The sequence below is a fragment of the Mastigoproctus giganteus genome, chromosome 4 (assembly GCF_048544385.1).
Source record: "Mastigoproctus giganteus isolate SK-2022 chromosome 4, ASM4854438v1, whole genome shotgun sequence".
NCBI classification, from domain to species: Eukaryota; Metazoa; Arthropoda; class Arachnida; order Uropygi; family Thelyphonidae; genus Mastigoproctus; species Mastigoproctus giganteus.
The window spans coordinates 218364482-218385978 of record NC_143578.1 but is presented as its reverse complement, the minus strand read 5'-3'; the positions used below and the strand labels follow the sequence as shown (position 1 = coordinate 218385978).

Below are 21497 nucleotides of genomic sequence, written 5' to 3'. Positions count from 1 at the left end.
ATTGAAATTTTATTGAAAGTAAATCGAAATCATGACTCAAACCAGAGCAGCAAAGCAAAAGGCTCGAGCTAATGGGAATGCTGTGGCTCAGGGGAGAACTGAGGGGGGGCAGTTGCCCTCTGAATCACAGCCTTTTAAGATGCACTATTTGCTTGATGTTTGCAGAGCAGTCAGGTATGGGACATGATACTGCCATGGGGAATGTCTTTGTATGTGCGCGATGCAAGGAGTGTAAGGAAATAAGGCGACAACTCAGCGTTGTTATGGGCCTATATGAGAGCTTGAAGGACAGGGTGGATGCCCTCAAAGGATTACAAGTGAGGGGCACATCAAGCTCTCAGCTGCCCACACCAATGCCAGAGCTTGCACTTGGTTATCGCGCAACACAGCGGCAACCCCCAAGGCAGAATGCGCTGGTCCCAAAGGAACTAGTAGTTGTTGGTGACTCTATTGTCAGGGAAACGGGGAAACATGCTTTGTAAAAAGGATAGGTGGAACAGGACCAGGGTATGTCTGCCAGGGGCAAAGGTTGATGCCATTGTAGAGCGGATATCATCTTTTAAGGGCACAGAAGGTGATATAGTTGTACACGTTGGCACTAATGATATTAAGAGTAGCAGACCGGCGGAATTACTTAACAAGTACAGGTCACTGATCAAAAAAAGCCGTGAATTAGGGTTGAATTTGAAAGTGTCTGCAATTCTGCCCAGACACGATAGGAGGGAGTATATGATGAGAGCCCTCTCGATCAATTCGGCCCTAGAAAGATTGTGCAGGGCTCAAGGGGTAGAATATTTTTCAGCCTGGTCTGTACTTGTTAACAGGAGAGACTGCTTCTACAGGGATGGCATACACTTAAATAGAAAGGGTGCAAGAATGTTTGCTGATGCTATCGAGGCAGTGTTAAGTGGGTCAGAAAACTGCTAGATTGGGGGGGATACAAGAACTAATAGAATAACAGTAGCCACTGGCAGAGGTGAAAGAGATTCTTCCACTGTTTCTATTGGAATGAGCAGCAGCCTGGAAAATAAGATGCAGGATATTTCAGAGACTGCTGCGAATCATGGGAGTACAAGTGAACACATGGGTTGTGTTACGGTGGCTAAGAGGAAGAGCAGGTGCATGTATACTTGCATGTACACCAATGCTAGGAGTTTAGTAAATAAATTTGATGAATTTGAGGTATTGCTCAAAACATCAAAGGCAGATATTGTTGGGATTTCAGAGACTTGGTGTCAGACAGATATAAGGAATGCAGAACTGGAATTTGGGGAGTACAATGTCTACAGAAAGGATAGACAGGATAGGAAAGGAGGAGGGGGTTATGCTATTAGTTAAGAAACACATAAAATCCAAGGAAGTGAAGCCAGTCAACATCGCTGGACAGTGCAGTGTCGAGTCAGTTTGGTGTGACTTAAGCATTGGGAGATCAAAATTGAGAGTAGGAGTGTGCTGTAGGCCTAATGACTCTGATGAGTATAATAAGAAACTGTACAGAGAAACAGAGTGGGCCAGTAAATCAGAGAGTCTTATAATGGGGGATTTTAATTTCCCAGATATTGACTGGAATTTGGGGGCTGGTCACTCACACACTAGCAAGGCTATTGTGGATTTATTGGATGATTGTTTTCTACATCAGCATGTTCGGGAGGCAACTAGAGGGAGTAATACTCTTGATTTGATTATCAGTAGTGATTCTTCATGCATTAAGAATCTGCAGATAAATGAACCACTAGGTGGCAGTGATCACAGTGTTCTGAAGTGGGAGTTACTCAAAGAGGTAACTACCATTAGGGGCAAAGGGAAGGGGTATTGCTTTCGGAAAGGCGACTACGATGGACTGAGACAGTATTTAAATTCTATACAGTGGGATCAACTGATGATGTTACCAACAGCAAATTCAAAATGGGAAGCATTCAAAGAACTTATCTTGGAAGCTACTAGGCTTTACATACCAAACAGGAAATATTGTCAAGTTTCAGGCCTAAATGGATGTGAGATGAACTAATGAGGCATATGGCAGAGAAGAAAAATGCATGGGATACATACAAATTAACACGTGACACAGAAGCCAATGATAGATACAAGTTGATCTGTAACCAAGTTACAAAGGAGGTTAGGCAGGTGAAGGCAGATTATGGAGATCCTTGGCAAGGGATGCGGAGAAAAACAGCACAGAGTTCTTTACTTATGTAAACTCTAGAAGGAAGGGGTTGAATCAGATTGGTCCACTTGATATCGATGGGTCAACTGTTGATGACCCTGCTCAGGTAGCTAACAAACTAAATGAATATTTTGTATCGACATTCACACATGAGTAGTTATTCAGCGAGGGGAATGCCAGAGGTGTATTCAACTCTAGCAGTAAGCTAGAGAATCTTGTAATAACTGAGAGTAAAGTGGAGGAGAAATTGTTGAAGATAAACACAAGAAAGGCACCTGGGGTGGATGGGATCTATCCAGTTATATTAAAGGAGGCAGCAAAGGAAGTAAGCAAACCCTTAGCCCTAATTATGAGAGCTTCCTTGGACCTGGGGGAGGTACCCATGGACTGGAGATGTGCAAATGTGACCCCAATTCACAAGGGAGGATCAAAGGCTGACACAAGTAATTATAGACCTGTGAGTTTAACTTCTGTTCCCGGAAAAGTAATGGAGGCACTGGTTAAAGAAGCACTGCAGGATCATCTAGACAAGACTTCAGTTATAGCTCGGACACAGCATGGTTTTGTTAAGGGGAAGTCGTGCCTGACCAATTTTATTGGATACTATGATGCAGTCACAAAAGAACTGGATGCAGGGAATAACTTTCATATTATATACTTGGATCTTAGAAAGGCTTTTGATACTGTTGCACATGGAAGACTGCTGCACAAATTGGAGCAGTGCAGCATTGGAGGCAAATTGCTGCTATGGATAAAGGGGTGGTTGAGGGGGAGAAGACAGAGAGTGGTAATCAATGGACACTGCTCATCACTGGACTAATGTTATTAGTGGAGTCCCTCAGGGCTGGGTCCATTATTGTTTTCTGTATTCATAAATGATATTGATGATGGTATATCAAGCTTAATGTCCAGGTTTGCAGACGATATGAAGGTTGGCAGGGTTGTCAAGGACACTACTGACACTATGTTGCTGCAACAGGATCTGGAAAAGTTGAGCAGATGGGCTGAGAGGTGGCAAATGAAGTGTAACATTGACAAATGTAAAGTTCTACATATGGGAAACAGCAACCCCAGAGCAACGTATCAACTCTGTGGTACTACACTGACAGTGGTAGAGAATGAAAGGGACCTGGGGGTGGTTGTGCAGGTAGATATGAAGTTCTCTGAGCAGTGCAGATGGGCTGCAAGAGTAGCTCATGGAGTATTGTCAATGATATACAGGGTGTTTCAGTTAAACGTTTCAGAACTTCTAAGAGGGGTAGGGTACATCCTGACAACTCGAAATCATATAGCAATGTGGGGTCGGAAACGTTTTCCTGAAGCGGTGTTGTACACAGAAGCACCATAAAAAGAAAAGAGACCGTAAGTGAGAAATCGTTTTAATAATACATGAACAGAAGCAAAAGGTACATGGATTAAAGTAAGTGTTCGAAGTTTCTTCAACCTCGTATTGCTTTCGCACAGTGGCACCTTGGAAAATGTGCTACAAATCCCCTTTTTCCTGCTGAAGTGTTGTTTTCCGATGAGGCATCCTTCACAAGGGAAGGAATTTTCAACACGCATAACGACCATATCTGGGCGGTCGAGAACCCACATGCAATACGACGTCGTGCAGCACAGATTCGATTTTCGGTCAATGTATGGGCCGGTATTATGGGAGATCACCTCATCGGACCTTACCTGTTACCGTGTCGTCTAACCGGACCGATCTACTTGATCTTTCTGCAGCAAGTATTGCCACAACTTTTGAGAGATGAACAGATTTCTGCATCGACGCAACAGACAATGTGGTTCCAACACGATGGAGCCCCTGCCCATTATAGCGGAGATGTTCGTAACTACCTGGATGTCACATTTGGTCAACAGTGGATCGGACGTGGTGGTCCCGTGCGTTGGCCTGCTCGGTCACCCGACCTATCATGTCTTGATTTTTATTTCTGGGGTCATATGAAATCGCTAGTTTATGACACCCCTGTTGACAATGCTGAGGAGCTGGTTGCAAGAATCGCAGTAGCTGCCGAAGAAATTCGAAATTCGCCTGGAGTATTCCAGAATGTTCGAATGTCCATGCGTCGGAGATGTGAGGCGTGCATTGTAGCCCGTGGAAGAAACTTCGAACACTTACTTTAATCCATGTACCTTTTGCTTCTTTTCATGTATTATTAAAACGATTTCTCACTTACGGTCTCTTTTCTTTTTATGGTGCTTCTGTGTACAACACCGCTTCAGGAAAGCATTTCCGACCCCACATTGCTATATGATTTCGAGTTGTCAGGATGTACCCTACCCCTCTTAGAAGTTCTGAAACGTTTAACTGAAACACCCTGTATAGGAATTTTTCTAGCAGGGATAAAGAGGTGATTATTCCCTTATATAAGGCAATGGTCAGGCCACACCTAGAGTACTGTATACAGGCCTGGAGGCCTCATTTCAAGAAGGATGTAGAGCTGCTGGAACGAGTACAGAGAAGGGCAACAAGATTAGTGAATGGAACAAAGGGGTGCTCTTACGAAGAAAGGCTTAAGTTTTGCAAATTACAGTGTCTGGAGACTAGGCACCAGCGAGGTGATCTGATAGAGGTGTACAAAGCCTTGAATGGTTTGAACATGCTCAATGCTGATGGGATTCTTCCTCTTGCTCAGAATAATCACCTGAGAGGGCATAAATTCAGATTGATCAAGGATAGATGTGCAGAAATTTGCCTTTAGCCAGCGGGTGGTTGGTAGGTGGAACAGACTTCCATCCCTTGTCGTGGAAGTTGATAGCCTAAATAAGTTTAAGGCTCAGCTGGACAGGTATTTCGAACGAACAGAGGGGTGAAGTGGAAGTGGTTATTTTTTATTTATTTATTTTACTTTTTTTTTGGCTGATGCTGCATAAGCTTGCTTTCTTGCATGAAATGCCTCTACTAATGCTAATGCTAAATAATTTCTCTATTATTATAATTTGCTTGGTTTTACAGGCTATGTTTTCATTTCGTTCGATAAATCAATTGTTTAAACAAACTAATTAGCTAACTAATTTCATTGTTGAGAACATAACCCCTATTTTTAACCTTATGTCTATGGGAAATAAATTCCTGCTTTACGAGTGCGCACTAGGAGTGAATTAACTTGTAAAGTCATGAACTACTGTATTACTAAATTTGCCCTGTTTTTGATTTATTACTAAATTTGCCTACCCATATCTGATAGGCGGAGATGAACTAACGTTCCCGGTGCCGCCCAAGACAAATAAATACATACATACATACCCATATCTGATGACAACTTTAACACTTTTTATTTTCTATATTTTTTATTTTTATTTTATTTGTTTAATCATTTTACTTTACAGTTCTCTCACCTCAAATTGGCTTTGCAATTCGGCCCATAACTGGCCTAATTCATCATAACTTAGAATATTAACATTCTTTTACCATTTACAAACCTGCAATACTTCTTTTTTCTACTATCCTTACCTTTCTAGTCCTTGGCACTTTGTGTACTTTTCACCTCCATCTGTGCAAAATTTATCAGACTTATCTATTCTTAAATACTATATATATATGCTTTTTTTGTAAAAAAAAATAGGTGCCGGTACTCATTCTTTGCTATCAGGAAAAATTGAAAATTAAAAGGATATGAAAAGTACTCTAAAAAAATTTTTTTTTAGAGTAATAATGTTTTTGGAATAAGAACAACAAATTTAGTATATTAACACAGTTTATTACGTATAAATTAATTATTGAAGTATACCGTATTTCCCCATGTATAAGACGGACCTGTTTTTCGAAAAATTTGGGGTATAAAAACTGGGTGTGTCTTATACAGTGGTTGTAGATTTTTTTTTTACTTGCATTTCGCACTTGCTGTCTTTGCGCTCATTGTTTCGCACTTGTAACCGGTATATTAGGTTAAATTTTTCCACGTTCTCCTCAGAAATGGCTCAGAAAAGATTTTCGTACAGTGCTGAATTCAATTTAAAAGTGATCCAGTTTGCAAAAGTGAAAGGAAATCGTGCTGTTGAACGTAAGTTTGGTCCTCCTCCAACTGAGAAAACAATCGGAGACTGGCTATGGGAACAAGAAACCCTACTGAAAACACCACGGCAGAAAAAGGCCATGAGAGGCAAGTCAGCAAAGTGGCCTGATTTAGAGAGGGAATTGAAGATATGGATTGAAGAGCAAAGGGCAGTTGGAATTCCTGTGTCCACAAAGATGGTTCAGCATGAGGCAAGAAGAATTGCTGATGAAAAAGAAGTTACTGATTTCAAAGGAGGACACAATTGGTGCTTCAGGTTCATGAAACGGAATTGACTAAGCATGCGGACAGCACCAGACTTGCCCAAAAGATGTCTGAAAGTTATGAGCAGAAGGTCCTTGAATTTCATCGTTTTGTCATTCAATGTCGGATGACACATCAGTTTGAGTTGGGACAAATTGCAAATATGGAGAAGGCCCCCTTCAATTTGATGTCCCAAGTAACAGAACTGTTGATAAGAAGGGGGTGAAAACTGTAACTGTGAAGGCAAGTGGACATGAAAAGAGCCATTATACAGTTGTTCTAGCTTGTTGTGCACACGGAACCAAGCTGCCTCCTATGCTGATTTTCAAACCAAAACAATGCCAAAAGTAGACATTCCTCGAGGAGCGATTGTCCACGTTCGTGACAAGGGTTGGTTGGATCAGAATGGGATGAAGATCTGGTTTGAGAAAGTTTGGAGCAGGGGACCAGGTGGGATCTTACGCAAACCTGCCCTATTGGTGCTTGATCAGTTCAGGGCACACATAACAAAAAATACAAAGAAGATTGCTGCAGAGCGAAAAACAAAACTTGCCGTCATACCTGGAGGCTTGACATCCCAGCTCCAACCACTTGATGTCAGCATTAACAAATCCTTCAAAGCTGCCATGAGAGACAAATAGAACCAATGGATGAAGTCTTCTGGAGACAATTTGATACCAGCAGGAAAAGTGAAGAAACCAACTATAGGAGAAGTTTGTACCTGAGTGAAAAGATCCTGGGATAATATCAAGATTGAGATCGTTGTCAAGTCATTTAAGAAGTGTGGCATTTCAAATGCCATAGATGGAACTGAGGACAAGGCAATATACGAAGACAGTGATTCGTCATCAGACACAGATGAGGACAAGCTAATGGATGGGAGTTTTGACAGTGATGAGGAGTTGTATGAATTTTATGATGAATAAAACTTGAGTTCAATAACTTTATGTAATACATTTTTTTTCAAATTTCGGGCCCCAAAATTAAGGTGCGTCTTATACATGGGGAAATACGGTATATAGAAAAATAAGTAAAATGTGAATAAAATAAAGTAAATAAATCGGTCAACTATTGAGTGCCGGGCACTCAGGATGACACGAATGGTCGTTAGTGAGTATCTCAAATAGAGAGCTTTCTGGTAACTGAAAAAAGTTTCTAGTACCCCGGCTTGGCCTAAAACTGAGGAAATAACGAAAACGTTGTCTATTTGAGTTTTTCCGGTTGTTGACTTCTTCCTGGAGAAGTGATTAGTCTCGGGGGAGAAGCAACTGGCAGGTGAGGGCCATGCATGACTCCGTGCAGGTGCCTCTCCATCACCAATGCCTCAACACTGGCTCTCTGAGTATCTCCTTGCCGGGACAACTCCAGCTTTGAAAGTTGTTAAAAATACTTCTGGTCACAAAATTTATAAATGACCTTTATAGAATTATTAACTAACTATTTAGCAACCTTTTTGTCACCAAAAGGAGAGTTACTTAGTACAAAGAAGCGCACTATCAAAGTGCAATAAAAAATTGGTTTTTTAATTTTAGCACATTTATAATTTATCATTTAATTATAAATGATAGATTTCAATCGGAATAGTTTTCCCTTGATAAGCATCGAATAACGTATAGCTAATGTGATTTTTAAATTTTTTGCTCCGTTAGCAACAGAAATAGAGAGGGGGACACAAAAATTACTCACATTTTCCTGTCTGGCGCCGCCATTTTTAATTTTAAAATTATATTTTAAATATACTTGTTGAGCTCTTTCCAACGGTGTAGCTATAGGTTGTCGAAAACATTTTTATCCCCCCACATTTTAACCCCCTCCATTTCTCAGACAAATTTTTATGAACAATGATCAATATAGCATTATGTTGGCCCACTTGATGTGCAAACCCATGCAAAATACTTTACTTTCAGGTAAGGGAAGCACATAGGATGATAGGTTTAATTTCCTTTTTTTTTTTTTTTTTTTTATCATTGTTTTGTTCGGATTTTATTTTTTATTTTTTATTTTTTTTGGCTGGTGCAGCATAAGCCATAGGCTTTCTTGCACCATGCGGCCGTTACTAATACTAATACTAAAATTTCTGGTCAATAGGTTGAGTAGTTCCAGAGATACAATGCTGTGACAGACAGATAGACAACTGAGTGACATTTTAAGGGTCCTTCGTTAGACTATGGCCCCTAAAAATAATAAGTAAAAATAATTTTATAATAAAGTTTTTGTAGAATATTCCAAATTTTTATTAAGTTTTCATACAACACCCTATGTCGACTTCTTTTTTCCTCTTTGTGTGTGTCGGTTGCTGAATGACGTTTCCGAAGCAGCCACGAATCAACATATTTTGCTGGATCGAAGCGGGTCAGCAGTGGGCATACAATTTTAAGAAACAGTAGTGAAGAAACTGTTTTTGTCATCAACGAAGCTCTGGTTGGGCTGACAATCAGTTTTATTTGTGAAAATCCTCGTTCACATTCACTCAATGAAATTGGTATCATACTCAAAGCTTCCATCAAATTCTTCAATTCTTCCGAAACCATCTTTTCAATTAGGTACCCCCGAAATCCATGAATTGCATTTAACTGTAACCTAATTTACAATTTTCTAACTTCATTTTCACCAAATGCCAACAATTCATGCTTAGAAGGTTTAATACCTTCGTTGTCCTTGTTTTCCTTCTGTCATCATCGGTATTGTCACTAGTTCTTAAATTTGAATTGTTTCTTTTCTTTTTTTTTTTTTTTTTTTTGAAACTGTCCAAAATGTCAGTGTCATTCGGATATTCAGGGACTGTGACCATATAAACAGAGATAGGGAAAATTTACGGAAAAATGTAGATAATGCACTTCCGTGAAACAACAGATGATTATTTGTCGGGGTAAAAAAAAATCACTTTTCTAATTCTCGAACGGGGCACTTGCAGTTGATTCACGAAGGTATCCAACCTACGGCCCGCCCGGAAAATGAACTAAAACAGCATTTTAAATTTTGTTAATTATCAAAAAAAAATCTCATTAAATGTTTTGTTCAGTAAATGTAATTGTATATTGTACTTAATAAAATTTTTGAATATTTTCAATTTTACTTTTACATGCAACAAGATATGGAAAATGTAACACACTAAAGTAATCTAACTTTGTATTTTTTTGAACATGGCCCCTGTACGGGAAATGTTTGGACACCACTGCAGTAGAAGGTGGGCCAGAGCCCATTGGGAATACATCTTGATCTGCTCACTGCAGACCAGTGCGACTTTTCACGTATGTGAGAGGGGTGGTCGGATAGTTTTTACCAGGTACAAGTAAGTTGTAGAATGGTAATCCCTTTAGCTCTCTTAATTCGCAGAGCAGCACTAATTGCCTGAAGGCCAGAAATGCGAACAGGGCGTACCGAGTTAATTCTCTCCTAATCCGTTCGCTATATGAAAATTTCCTCGCTCAATGGAAACTATTTTAAATGTAATTTCCAAGGGGAATTCAAAATAATTAAACAGAGGTCCGACTGAGTAATTTAGAATTATAAAAATGGTTATACAGTTTTATATAGGAAATATCTTAACAATAGACAGTGAAAAATGTAAATTAAGTTAAATAATTTTAAGCTTATTTGAATAGTAGATAAACATGTGAAAAAAAAATACAGAATATTACAAATTCCAAAGTGCACTGCATCCAAATGTCACACACATCACTGTTAATAAAGGTGCCAGTATGCCGTACCGTTGCGTACCATCACAAAAAAAGCACTGTATATATATATATATATATATATATATATACACACACACATACATACATATATATATATATATATATATTTGAATAATGTTTGAAATAGGTTAAAACTGAATTCTTTCATAATAAAAAGGTAAAGCAAACATCAGAAGCAGCAAAAAGCCATATTCCTCTACATGATGCTTGAAATATAAAAATAAATTAGAATAAGAATTAAAAAATAAAAATAATCCCAGCAGCATGGCATTATTATTATTATTTATTTTATTTTATTTTATTTTTTTTTAATTCTTATTCTAATTTATTTTCACTCTTCTGCCTTGCCATGCTGCAGGCATTATTTGTATTTTTTAAATTCTTATTCTAATATATTTTTATATATATATATATATACACTGGTGTGCAAAACTTAAGGACCAACACTATTTCTAAAGGTTACCCACAAATCTTTACTCAAGGTACTCTTTACTGATGAGAGTAGATTCAGTCTCAGCAGCAATTCTGGATGTCAGCTAATCTGGCATCCAGTTTGGTTGGCACTACATCCAGTTCAATATGGCAGTCGAGGTGTTCTCGTCTGGTGAGGCGTTATCTTGGATGGACGTACACAACCCCAAGAGCTCACATCTGGTGAGTATGGACTTGGCACACCCAGGATCCTGAGCAGATATCATCATTCTTCTCTTTCTTGGTGATTCCCTTCTACTTATCTCTCTCTCTCTCTCTCTCTCTCTCTCTCTCTCTCTCTCTCTCTCTCTCTCTCTCTCTCTCTCTCTCTGGGTAACTTGGGAAATTTTTTTTAGCTGGCTTCTTTGCACTACATGGCTAGTAATAATGATAATGAATTAAACTCCAGATACTGGAAGACGGTACTGTAACCAGTGCACGTTACTGTACTGAGGTAATCGTTCCCAATGTGAGTCTGTTCCAAGGTGCCATTGGCCCCAGGTTTGTGTTTATGGATGATAATGCCACATCCCATCACACTGCAGCTGTTGATTTGCTTTTGGAAAGTGAGGGCATTGTTCATATGGATTGGCCTGCACATTCCCTCAATCTAAATCCCATCAAACACATATGAGACGCTCTGGGGAAACACCTAGCCACACGTCCACACCCACCAGAAAATGTCATCACCACCAAATACGGAGGATGCGGAAAAGTCAGGGAATGACCACCGCATATCCCAGAGCAATATGGTCTTAGTTGCTAATGCTCCTAAAAACCAAATAAATAACTAACTAACCAGAAAATGTTCACCAGCTGAAGATGGCATTGACAGAGGAATGGATGATGTTACTGCAAGAACTTACAAACAACATTGTTCTAAGTATGGACAGGCGGTGCAAAGCCCGCATTGATATTAGAGGCAGTGATGCATCTGTATCATGGCAGCTAGTGCTATGTTGCCATTTTTGAATAAAAGTCCTCTGTACCGTTTTGTTTCTGTTGTTGTGTCGGTGTTATTTCCTTCATTTCTGTACCTCACAAGGTTCCTTTGGTATGCTTTTCCCATATCCAGGCCACTCCTATGAGAAGCAACAGCTGAAAACCTGACTGGTCCTTAAATTTTGCATACCAGTGTGTGTGTGTGTGTGTGTGTGTGTGTGTGTGTGTGTGTGTGTGTGTGTGTGTGTGCGTGCGTGCGTGCATGTGCGTGCGTGCGTGCGTGCGTGTGCGTGCACTGCCCCATCCAGATTCCTGCATATCTACAAATAATCTTTATTTACAGGAAAATTAATAACACCAAAAACTTGGGCCTTTATGACAGCATCATCTTTGTGGAATATTCTCCACAAGTTTTTGTAAATGTCCTCTGATATTTACTATCGTTCAATCTTCGAAATGGTTCAGTTCTGTTTTTTAGGCAGTCTCTCTCTCCTCACATGCATCCAACAATCTACTTCATCCCAGAGGTTATCTTACAGATAACCTCTGAATTCGTCAGAGCTCTGGGCTAGCATCCAACATTTCGCACTCACAGCCTCAATCCAGTCCATCACAATGTGAGCAATATGACATGGAGCATTCTCCTGCTGATACAGGAATGAGCCTTCTCTGATGTACTGCCGCAATATAGATAACAAAATTATTGTTACCTACATTGGAGGTATCACATTATTGTCCACAATGACTTGCTGATATATCTCACAGTAGACTTTGTTGTCAGGTGTGGCTTTGAAAATGTGCAGCAGTATCCACCTTATTCTCCCAACCTCTCATTTTCAGACTTCTTCCTTTTCCTTAAAAATATATACCAGTATGGGGCCTCATATTTCAGACTGATTAGGAGGTAATTAATGAAGTGGAAGTATAGTTTTCTGTTCAAAGTGAGAAGTTCTATTCAACAAGCCTGAAAGAGCTTATCCACAGATGGGAAAAATGTGTAGCTGTAGAAGATAGCTACATAGAAGAATGAAATTGCTACCAAGTTTCAAATCCATAACTCCAGTATTCCTAGTTGAGGGTAAATACTTATTGAGTGCCCTTCATATTATTGGAATTGAAATAATACATCCACAAATCTGATTTATTTTTAAAAGCATTGCTTGAACTTTTTTTTTTTATGAAAACCCCAAACATGAGAGGTATTAGAGCCTATAGTACTTAGTACTGTGCTTGGGTTTGGAGGTTGAGAAGATGAGAGAAGATATTTGTTGATATTAGACTTGAATCCTGCAGACTGTAATTTTCAGGAAAGACATATGAAAGAAGGTTTTTCCAGAAAACAGCAGTTGAATGAATAAACAAGGAAGATGAAAAGTTGGTTCTGTGAGTTTGAAGTTGGACAGTAAATGGATGCTGTCTGGTAGCGGCACGTGTTCGAACTGTTTTGAAAGAGAGAGCGGGAATTATAGAAGCCAATTCAGAAGAACAGTGCCCATGGAAGTATCTGTAGAAAAGGCATGCAGCAGAAACAGTACATCTATGAGACAGGGAGTGGAGAGACTGTTTCTGCTGCATGCCGTTTCTACAGATACTTCCATGGACACTTTTTTTTTTTTTTTTAATTTGGTAGTTGTTGGTGCATTGGCTTCTGTGGCCATATTGCACCTCCCAAGGTTTTTGCAGTACTTTGATCCAAGCCCGAGGCGGGAATCAAACCCGCAGCCTTTGGGTTGCCGGGCAGGTACTTTACCCACTCGGCTAGCCCGGTCAGCCCATGGGCACTGTAGAAAAGGTGTGCAGCAGAAACAGTACATCTATGAGACAGGGAGTGGAGAGACTCTGTTAGAGGTGAGTCACTAATTAATCTAACTGCCCTCTTTTGAATGGAATCTAGAAGCCTGAGAGAGGTTTTGGGGGCACCGCCCGAGATGTGGGAAGAATATTCCATGGTAGGGCGAATTTGCGATTTGTACAGAGTGAACAGCTGTTTGGAAGAAAAGTAACAGAAAAAGAGTGAAAGAGAAAACAGAGTTTTTTAGATGTAGACGAAGCAATATTTATAATTTGCTTGTGCCAAGAGAAATTAGAAGTCAGGATAATCCCCAAAACAGATATATCAACTTTCATAGAAATCGGAGTGTCACCAAAGATAAACATAGGAGCAGAAGAATTCTTTCTGCGAGATATAAGACAAGACTGAGTTTTAGAAGAATTGAAATCAATTAAGTTGTCTTTGCCCCACTGGAGAATTAATGCGAGATCGGCATTTAAGGAATTGGTAGCGGATATTCGAGCAGGGCAAGGTTTCTCAAAATGGAAAGAGGAATGCAATGTGCTGTCATCAACAAAACTATGGATAGGATTTCCAGTCAATGGAAGAAGGTCATTAACATACAAGAGAAAAAAGTGGGGGAAAGAACTGAACCTTGGGAGGACACCAGCATTAGTGGAGAACTTAGAAGACAGAGAGCCATTTACCATCACCCTCAGTGAGCGATCAGAGAGAAAACTGGATAACCAATTACAAAAAACAGTTGGCAAACCATAAGATGGAAGCTTGTTTAGAACACCTCTATGCCAAACACAATCAAAAGCCTTTGAGATGTCTAGAGCAATTGCTTGTGTTTCACTGAACTTTTCCATTGAATTTGTCCATAAATAGGTAACATAAGCCAGAATTTCAATTCCTTGGCCGAAGTGACAACAGAACCGTCTGGTTTTGACCAAGGTAGGAGAAGAGATGGACAAAAGTTGCAGCCAATAGCTTTGGCAAGAGACCAGAAATGCTCAGCTACCATTAGGGCAAGAAGCAAGTTTTCTACTTTTAGCCTGTTCAAAATCTAGTTTGGACTGATTAATAACTGCTTTACAACTCTTTACGAGCTTTGGTGTAGGCAGAAAATGAAACTGAAGAATTGGAAACAAGCCAATTACAATATGCAACATTCTTCTCCTGAACGGCCTTAGCACATTTATTGGAAAACCAAGGTTTAGATATAACGGACGAGATTTTAAAGTGGAGTGTGGAATAAAGGATTCCATTCCTACAAAAATAATTTCACTGACACGATCTGAACAAAAAATGTTGACATCAGAAGTTTTGAAACATTAGTCTGACCAAGGAAAAGAATAAAATAAATCTTGTGGGTCATCTCATTTTGCATTCTTGTAATGCCAAACAACATGAGGTTGGGAACTGCCACAAGATAAAGGCTCCATTGGTGAAGAGACAATCACCGAGTTGTCATCTAAGGTGCCTAAACGACCACTCACTTCAACCGTGTACTTAGAAAGGTTGTTTGTGAGAAAAAGATCAAGCATGTTGGATGTATGGTTAGGATTGTCTGGTATTCTTGTAGGTAAATGAACAATCTGTGCAAGGTCATTATTAATTGCAAAAGCCTCAGCATCTCGGCCAGCTGGGTCAGCGTGACTAGAAAACGGAAGCCAGCTGGAGTTGTGAACATTAAAATCACCAAGGAAAATTACCTCACTGTTAGGAAAGTTGGACTGGAGAAAGTCAAGTTGCAAAGAGATGAAGCAAAGAGCTCCAAGTGATTAGTGGAGTTGGGCAAACGGTAGGTACAACAGATGAATTTGAGGTAGAGAGATTTTAAGCCAGAGAAGATTGAAAAGAGGAGATTCCAAATTACCAAGTCTCTGACAGGGAATATTGGAACAGACATATGCACAAGTACCACCTTTGAGGCGAATGGAATCATACAGCAAATAATTTGGGCAAATGAGATGAGCAGTAGTTGAATCAATTGATAACTAAGATTCTGTCAGAAAAAGTATATGAGGTTTGGCATACTGCAAGTGGAAATGGATGTCATTGAAATTAGAATTGAAACCACGTATGTTTGTGAAATGAACTAGGAAGTGTTTGGGAGGTTTAGATCTTTTTGCAGATAAGCTTACTCTATTAGTTTGGCAATTCATGGTGTATTCAATAGTAAGAAAAAGTGGGGGGACATGCTGTATGAAGTAATGAAATTTTTGGATATGGCATACACATGGTAAGAATATACCCAGATACTTGACATAATGCCCCTCCCCCCACTGCATACACATTACTTGGACTCCCTCCAGTCACTGTCTGGCATAGTAGAAATTAAATAACAAAAGTAATATCTCTCTTTCCCTCCCTCCCTCCCTGCATAATTATAAGAAAGGGTATAAAGGGTATTCTAATACTAAACCAACAAAATTAAATTTAAACAGAATAGATAAAATAAATTATATGTTTTAAAAGTGTTTAAGGAAAGCTGATGTTTCCTATAAACCTGCTGCCAAAATCAATGCCCTGGGGAATTCTGGCTGTGGGTCCACAAGAAACGTTGGATAATTTTAACACTTTTATACTATATAATTTATTTCAAATTTTTCAAATTCTTAACCCATCCTTTTAATGCAAAGAGAGAGAGGAGAGCATATCTGTAGGATTTCACTTTCCTTTTTAGATAGCTGTTCAGTTTTGAAGAACTGATGTCATGATGCTCTTCAGTGAATTGAATTACTTATTTTAACAACACCTATTTCACAATTATTGTAAATTGTGAAATAGATGTGAAAACTGCACATGACTATATAGCCCTGAAATTTGTGAGGGAGAAAATACATTTGGCATATGACTGTAGTAGTGCCCAAACATAATGTAGCCATCGTCAAATACTTCTTGCTGGTTTTTTTTTTGCTGGCCATCAATGCCAAATGAACTCTAAAAAATTTAAATATTTTCATATTGTTAGTGGTTATTTTTTTAAAGTAATTTGCAACCCTTAGTGGCTGCATTGGAGCACTGTTTAATGTGTTACAGGATAGCCTACAGGATTACTTCATTAAAAATATGTGTGACTTATGACAGTTCTCAGTAGGACAAGAGAAATGACTTATGCTTAAACCAACATGTTGGCATGCTAATTCATCACACAGATTTGCTTGTTTTACATATTTTTAACTGCTAAAGGATAAAAAATTTCTAAGTGTTGTTTGTGTATAATGAAGGTTTCTACTTGATAACTGTACTATTGTAGAGTTATCAAGAAAGCAATACAAGGATTTACCTTTAGTCTCTAAGAAGAAGAAGAAGAAGAAGAAGAAGAAGAAAAAAAAAAAAAATTATCTCAGATTTCAGGAAAAGTTGTGGTAACTGTTTTCTTTGAACACTCTGGTTGTTTACTATTAGACTCTGAAAGAACTGAGGACCTAAGGACCATCAATTCAAAATGGTATGCTGAAACTTTGACCACCTGCATCTCAGGATCAAATTCATCAAGCAATTGACAGGAGTCGTTCTACATCATGATAGTACATTCCCATGCACCACCAACCTGTTTTAGACTTTGCTTCAAAAGTTGCTCAGGAGATGCTGAAATACGTCATACAAACCACATTTATCACATAATTTTCATGTGTTTGATCAACAGAATAAAGCTTTAAAATGACATTTAACAGGAACAATCAGATATAGAGAAAATATGAAAGTGTGTGATGGATTTTAATTTTGCTAATGACATCACAAATAGGCATCTCTAATGCTTGCTAGGTCGTTTTGTGTGAGTTTTGTTAAAAATAGTTGTTAGTTAGAAATGTTTAGAATTAGTTACTGTTAGAATGAATGAATTGAATGTTCGAAATGTTTCAGATGTAGTTATCTTGTGATAAGGTGTGTGTATGTGTACACACATTCTTGCATTCAGAAGGGATTAATAGGCATGTATTATAAGAGATTCCAGAACATTCCATTCAAGAAAGGGTTAAGGATCTTTCAGAAAAGTTCTTTGGCTAGATAAAGAGATATGGATGAGTACTGCGAAACAGAAGAAGAAGAATAGCAAGTGGGCTGTTGTAGTGACATATCATGTGGACAATAGCAATATTTATTATGGTGAAATTTCATATTGTGTTAGATTGTGCAATAAAACTGCATAGGAAATATATAATCCAAACAGCATCATAGAGTTCATGAAGGAAAAAAATAATGAATGAGTTTGAAGTGAAAGGTGTAGATCTCAACACCATAGGCAGATGTCTTGATCAATAGAACTGTGATTTTTATGATAAAAAAAATATATAACTGGGGAGGTTATGATGGAAGATAACATCATGGTGTGATTCTGATGCAGATAGTGACATATTTGATTCAGAAGAAAATGGCTGTGACCACAAAAAAAAGTGAGATCATAGCTAGCAAGGTACCTCAGATTCTTGTATTTATAGAAAGGTAGGAAGCAAATAAGTGAAACAGAAATACAAAAATATGTGTTTATCTAATTCAGAGAGGTGTGTAGTGTGTTTCTACATCTTTGGTATTCTCAAAAATGGGCTAAAGAAAGATATGCATTTATAGAAGTATTTAAATGTTATGAGATATTACTATGGAAAGTTATAAAGTTCATTTCAAGGAGAGAAGTAGAAGAAACCAGCTTAAAAAAAAAATTTCCGACATTTGCTGACTGAATTTGGGAATACATTGATGAAACCGGTATTCCTAAAATCCTTCTGTGAAACTTATTAAATTTTAAAAGGAATTGTGGACTTGCCAATTTATTTTTATTTTTTTTTTTTTGTGTGTGTGTGTTTCTAGATCTTCCTCCACTAATTACTATTATTTCTGGAGGAAGTTATTGCCTAACATTTTTGTGGCCTTGAACTGGAAAAGAGAATGCTAGTCCATGACTTTTGGAAGTATCATGAAATTAATACAGCTTTTACAACACAGCTCTACCAAAATATGTTTGATTTAAAATAATTTCATTTTTGTTTTGATTAACAGATGATTCAATTAACAGGTGTAAATTACATATCTTTAGGCCATTCAGCTAAATGGATCACTTACTCTGCAGTAGAGTGTAAGATATACCTAATTTATCGTATTTGATAAATTAACTATATCCTACATAAATTTGCTTATTTATCCTAATGTAAGCTTTTATTTACAAATTTTTTAGTAATTGATTAAACTAGATTACATACATGAGAAAGTGCAAATAGTTCTTGTAAAATGATATTTTTCTTCCTATTTTTTAATAGTACAATTTTCAAGAATCGGTTTTTCTTACATTTGAGCCACTCACATTGGTGCCAGTACAGACAAAACTTTTGGATTTATCTTTATTAACTGTTGAAGAGGTAAATATATCTTACCTAAATATGTTCATATATATACAGTTGAACTTGGTTATAACGAGCATGGGAATGATGAGATCACGGCTGTCATGAGCAAAAAACCATAATGATTTTAATTTATGCATATTCCCATACAATCACTCACTTTTATAATGAATGTGCTACATGAATATAGCATACAAAACATTCTTAATTGCTTGGATAGTTGAAAAAACCCAATTCTTGGAATAGACAAAAATGAAAGGGGCGACTTAACTTTTATGACCACCCACATCGGATTAGGGGCCGGTTTATGACCTAACCTTGTCCTTTTGGGGACAGGGGCTATACAATAGTGCAGTGATTTTCAACCGGGGTGCTGCAAAAACATTCCAGGGGTGCCATATAATTTGGGTTTAAGTTACTTACTTTTTTTTTTTTTTTTTTTTAATTTATATATTTATTTCATTATAAAAAGGTATACAGTATCTTTTTAATTTTGTGGTGATCTATAATTGATGTTTATTTAGTACCTCTGTATAAAGAATAAAATTATTATATATATATAATTTGTATTATGAATTGTAATTTTATTTATAGTTATATTATTGTAATAACTATCATATAACATATATTTTTTAATATTATATATATACACACACACACACACACACACACACACAGAATCAGATCTAACACTCAGAAAATTGAGTAAGGGTGCCATTATTAAAAAAAGGTCAAAACCACTGCAATAGTGCATTGGCTTTCTGCTTGTAATTTCTACAGTCGCATTGCCCTATTTGCAGATTGTCTTGTATTCACTGAACCATAAATTTATTCCGATACTTCTAACAGTTTTGGTAAGGATAATTGTTTGTATGCAGATCACTTTACTGTCATTTTAAAGTAAAATCAGTTAGAAACAAACCCTTCCTTCGGAAAGATGTCTTTGATTTCTTTTCTACTAAGAAAAGAAAGTGTCTCTCGATTCACAAAAAAGTTGAAATTATTTGTGAGTTAGAATGTGGTGTAAAAAATGAAGTGTGTAAAAAGTTTTCTTTGCCCTCTTGAACAGTATCGGCATTGTTAAAGAATAAACATGTCTACATATCAGCACTGGAAGAGAACATAACCGGAAAAAAAAAAATTTTTCGAAAGTGCGGGGTTACAAACGTCGATGAAGCATTGCTGCAATGAGAAACTACACAAAGAAGTGCTGGATATTCAGTAGACGGTCCGACCTTGAAGGCCCAAGCAGAAAAATTTGCTAAACAATTTGGATGCAACAATTTTGTATGTAACAATGGTTGGCTGGATTAATTTAAAAACCAACACAACATTGTTTATGCAAAAATTAGTGGAGAATCTCAATCTGCAGATCCAATAGTGGCAAATGAATGGATTGACCATGTTTGGGCAGAAATTAGGAAAGGTTTCAATGACGAAGACATCTGCAGTGGCAACAAAACAAGAAATTGTTTATTATTATTAATTAGTATTGTTTTTAATTATGGAGAAATAAGTTGTGTATGGTTTTAAAATTACAGACAAATAAATTGTGTTTAATATTAAGTGTATTGTAGTTTATACAAACATATTAATACAAATGTGTAAGTAAATACTAATATATTTTTTTTTCTCTCTAATATTTCTTTGGTTTTTTGAATCTATCTTTTTATCAAGTTATTGAGAATTTAAAAAAAAATAGGAGGCAGATTTAACTCATCACTGACATAGTGAGTAATGGTTATAACGAGGAAATTTTGTCGATCCTTTGATGCTCGTTATAACCAAGTTCGACTGTATAATTTTTCCATGATATATACAGCTATTTCAATAATATATATACATATCCCCTACTTGTGTGCGTGCATGCGCACATGTGCTCAGTGGTCCCAGAATTATGGCCACCCCATCCATAATGGCCTATGTCACATAACTCACAGTATAAAAAGCCGAAAAGTTTCTATGCTAGACCATTGGTAATTTGCATCTCATAATGCAAGTCAAAGTGATAAAGTAGCAGTTATGGGATGTAAAGATATCGCAGTGAAGATATCACAGAGTTTCAAAAGGGCATGTGGGAGCTTGTATTGGGTACTTCCATATTGGAAAGGGTACATCTTATCAGTTGCTTGTGGTCCCCTATGGTTAAGGTGTACAAAAAATGGTGTCAGATAATATGAACCAAAGCTGTAATGCTCAATGTGTTCTACATTGATATCAATATTTGTAAAATAATAAGAGAAGTTTACCTCAATATAGTACATTGAACACTTCCAAATGATACTCTTCAGAAATTAAAACGAAAAAATCGAAAAACTTACATTAGAGTAGCAAATAATTAAAAATCAGTTTAACACAATTAAAAATAAGAAAATTAATTAAAAGAATTTTAAGGAAAATCGTTTTGCAATTTTTTTGTTAAAATTATTTTAATTAATTTTCTTATTTTTAATTGAATTAAATTGATTTTAAATTGTTAAATTGAGTTTTATTGGGTTAAATTGATTTTTAATTATTTGTCACTCTAATGTAAGCTTTTCGATTTTTTTCATATTAATTTCTGCAGAGTGTCATTCGGAAGGTTCTATTTACTATATTGAGGTAAACTTCTCTTATTATTTTACAAAAAAAATGGTGTTTAAAGGATCAAACTGCTGACAGACTGTAAAAGATTACACATGTGGGTGTTCGTTGTGAGTGTAGTGCATTATGTGGGCTGAATGGCAGGTTACTGAGCAACATTTAACACTGCAGTACAGTAGTAGTAGTAGTAATGGAGGCATGTGATGCAAAAAAAGCAAGCGTATGAGATTGTGTAGCATCAACCAAAAAAAAACC

At 37.3% G+C, this 21497-nt stretch overlaps 1 protein-coding gene across 1 annotated transcript in view; it reads left to right on the top strand.

Annotated features, from left to right (window-relative positions):
• LOC150087411 (xaa-Pro aminopeptidase 1-like) overlaps window positions 1-21497 on the top strand; it is a 532432-nt gene that overhangs the window by 505495 nt on the left and 5440 nt on the right. Inside the window, exon 22 of the mRNA XM_090372051.1 lies at window positions 18579-18677. Within this exon, the coding sequence (XP_090228177.1) occupies window positions 18579-18677 (99 nt within the window). The remainder of the gene's footprint in view (window positions 1-18578; window positions 18678-21497) is intronic.